The sequence below is a fragment of the Phalaenopsis equestris genome, unplaced genomic scaffold (genome assembly GCF_001263595.1).
Source record: "Phalaenopsis equestris unplaced genomic scaffold, ASM126359v1 Scaffold000287, whole genome shotgun sequence".
Classification (NCBI taxonomy): domain Eukaryota; kingdom Viridiplantae; phylum Streptophyta; class Magnoliopsida; order Asparagales; family Orchidaceae; genus Phalaenopsis; species Phalaenopsis equestris.
In genome coordinates this window covers 1,907,128-1,909,695 of record NW_018164729.1, presented here as the reverse complement: position 1 = coordinate 1,909,695, position 2,568 = coordinate 1,907,128, and the positions used below count along the sequence as shown (strand labels likewise).

At 43.5% G+C, this 2,568-nt stretch overlaps 1 protein-coding gene across 1 annotated transcript in view; it reads left to right on the top strand.

The window, feature by feature from the left end:
* The first annotated feature begins 245 nt into the window (after positions 1–245).
* Positions 246–2,568, top strand: part of LOC110025073 (serine/threonine-protein kinase PEPKR2) — a 10,879-nt gene continuing 8,556 nt past the window's right edge. Inside the window, exon 1 of the mRNA XM_020725337.1 lies at positions 246–1,354. Coding sequence (XP_020580996.1) covers positions 622–1,354 — 733 coding nt within the window. The 5' untranslated portion in view covers positions 246–621. The remainder of the gene's footprint in view (positions 1,355–2,568) is intronic.

Sequence of the window (2,568 nt, the reverse complement as noted above, 5' to 3'; positions counted from 1 at the left end):
GAAGTTTACTTCCAACATCGTGATCCAAAATGGTTCCTCATTTTCCGCTATGTTGGGCTCATTGCTCCTCCTTTCCAAGAATATTCGGGCGCACTCGACTCGGCCCCTCAGCGATTCACAGCCAGAGAGAGAAAAAAGCAAACACGTGCCCATTCTGCGGCCGTTCGATCACCCACACAAATTTGATTAGAAGCGTTATAAATTTGCCTATCGGTCCCCATCGCGGGTAAGTTCTGCCTTTATTGTCTAGCGAGGACTGTCTCTCTTCTCTATCGGGTTGCCGAGACCCCCGATTCTGATCCATCGGAAAATTTCGCCGTTGCATTCCACCGCGGCGGCGCTAGGGTTTCGCTTCCTTTCGAATGATCGCTGGAGAGTTCGCACTGTATCGTTATTGCTCTTTGTTTTTTTCTGAGATAAAGCCGTCGAGATTGCTATTTGCGTTTTCCCGCCGGGAAACGAGGGCCGACAGGTTCTGCGATCTTAACTTTGATATATAGATAGAAGAAGAACGGGCATCTTGCGGCCATAGATGCCTTTTGCTCCGTGTATTTTCCATGATTCTCTCTTATCTTTTGAGGAATCGCGCAACTGTTTTTAGATTGGGGTTTTTGTTGTGGTATGGTGATGGAGGTGGTGAGGAGGAAGAGGAAAGGGATCATCTCTGCTTCTGTTTTCGGATCTTACCTTTCGGATGGAGTTGATAGCTATAGACAATGCAAGAAAAAGTGTAGGGAGGGATCGCGGCCGGATAAGTTGGGACCTCGAGAGCGTGGTGCCATTCCCGGCGTCGTGATGACGGCGCCTCCATCGGGAAGGTCGGGATTGGAGTCACCTGCCCGCGGTCTTAAACGGAAACTTGGGTGCATCGAATCGGTTACTCAGATCGGACGTAAGAAAAAGCTGGAGCAGGAGTACATTTTGGGCAGGGAGATCGGGCAAGGGAGGTTCGGATCCGTGAGGTTGTGTAGAAGCAAGGCCAGTGGGGAGCAATTTGCCTGCAAGACACTGCGCAAGAATGGGGAGGAAACTGTTCATAGAGAGGTGGAGATTATGCAGCATATTTCGGGCCATCCTAATGTGGTAACCCTAAAGGCTGTTTTTGATGATTCGGAATGCGTGCATTTGGTGATGGAGCTTTGCTCTGGAGGACGGTTGCTGGACCAGATGGTTAAAGAAGGGAGGTATTCGGAACAGAGGGCTGCAAATTTGCTTAGGGATCTTGCCTTCGTCATCAAATACTGTCATGACATGGGAGTTGTGCATAGGGACATTAAGCCTGAAAATATTCTTCTAACAGTGTCGGGGAAAATGAAGCTCGCTGATTTTGGATTGGCTGTGAGAGTTGCCAATGGTAAAGAAAAAAAAAGGGCTTTTTTAATGCACTTATATTTGATATCAAAGCTTTTCTTGTTGTCAATGCTTCTGTGATGATTGATGGTTGCAGAGCACTCTATTCTGCTATGGACTAATTTTGTTCTTTTTACCTAATTTGGTTAAGCATTTCAGAGTAAAATTGTATCAGTTACTGCTAATGCTTCTTCTATAGGACTTGTATTTTATCCTGCCTAGTTAGTCTGCATTGTTCATCCAATGCACAGGGTTGTTCAATCTTACATGGAGACACATTTAACCTATTCAAGATATTGATGTTTCACAGAACATGTCGATTTGTGTTTTTTCATCATTTTTCATGTTTTGTAATGAACCCTTCCACGAATACCAATGGTTATTACAAGGTTTGGGGCTTGTTGGTTTAGTGTAATCCTTTGTCAAGAATTGTGTTATATTTTCTTATTGTCGCCTATATGTTTGTGATTCATACCTAGATTAAATTTTCATTATCAGTTCCCCATGATCAATTGTCCTTTAGACAGCTTTCTTTAGGTCTATTAGAATTATGCTATCATTATTTGCTTGATTAATCAATGGTATGTGCAAATGATGCTCAACTACAAATTGTGGCCTCTTATTACATATATTCCATGCATTTTTTTTCCTTGAAAATATTAGTGAAGTTGTATGAACTGTCAGCTTTTGTTGCATTTTAGTCTGCTAAGTCCTTTTGTAGAAAAGGATTCATTGTTTTTTTTTTCCATTGATATCAGCTGGTTGGTCAGTTACCTCTAGCTTACATGGTCCTTCTTTTAGGGTCTGTTTGTGATCACTTTTTGTTTTTGATTTTTATTTTTGTTTTTGGTCTGTTATGTTTTATGTTTTCTATTTTTGAAAAATTCGTTTGGTACTGTTATGAGTTATATGTTTTTAAAATTAAAAAATATAAAACATGTTTGGCTGGGCTTTTTTTATTTTTATTTTTAAAAAAACTTGTACTTTTAAGAAAACGTTTGGGTCCACGTGTGTTCCAACATTAAGCTGTGCCGCCTATGACACCACCCAACAAAAAGCATTACCTGTGGGTTGGCGGGCGGCGGCGGCGGACAGCGGCTTGTAGGGACCAGTGGCGAGCGGCGGCTTTCAAGGAACGGTGGTGGGCAGCGGTGGGAGGCAGTGAGAAGTGGGCCCGGGGGCGGGAGGTGGCTGGCGGGGGGGCAGCCACGGGCTGGC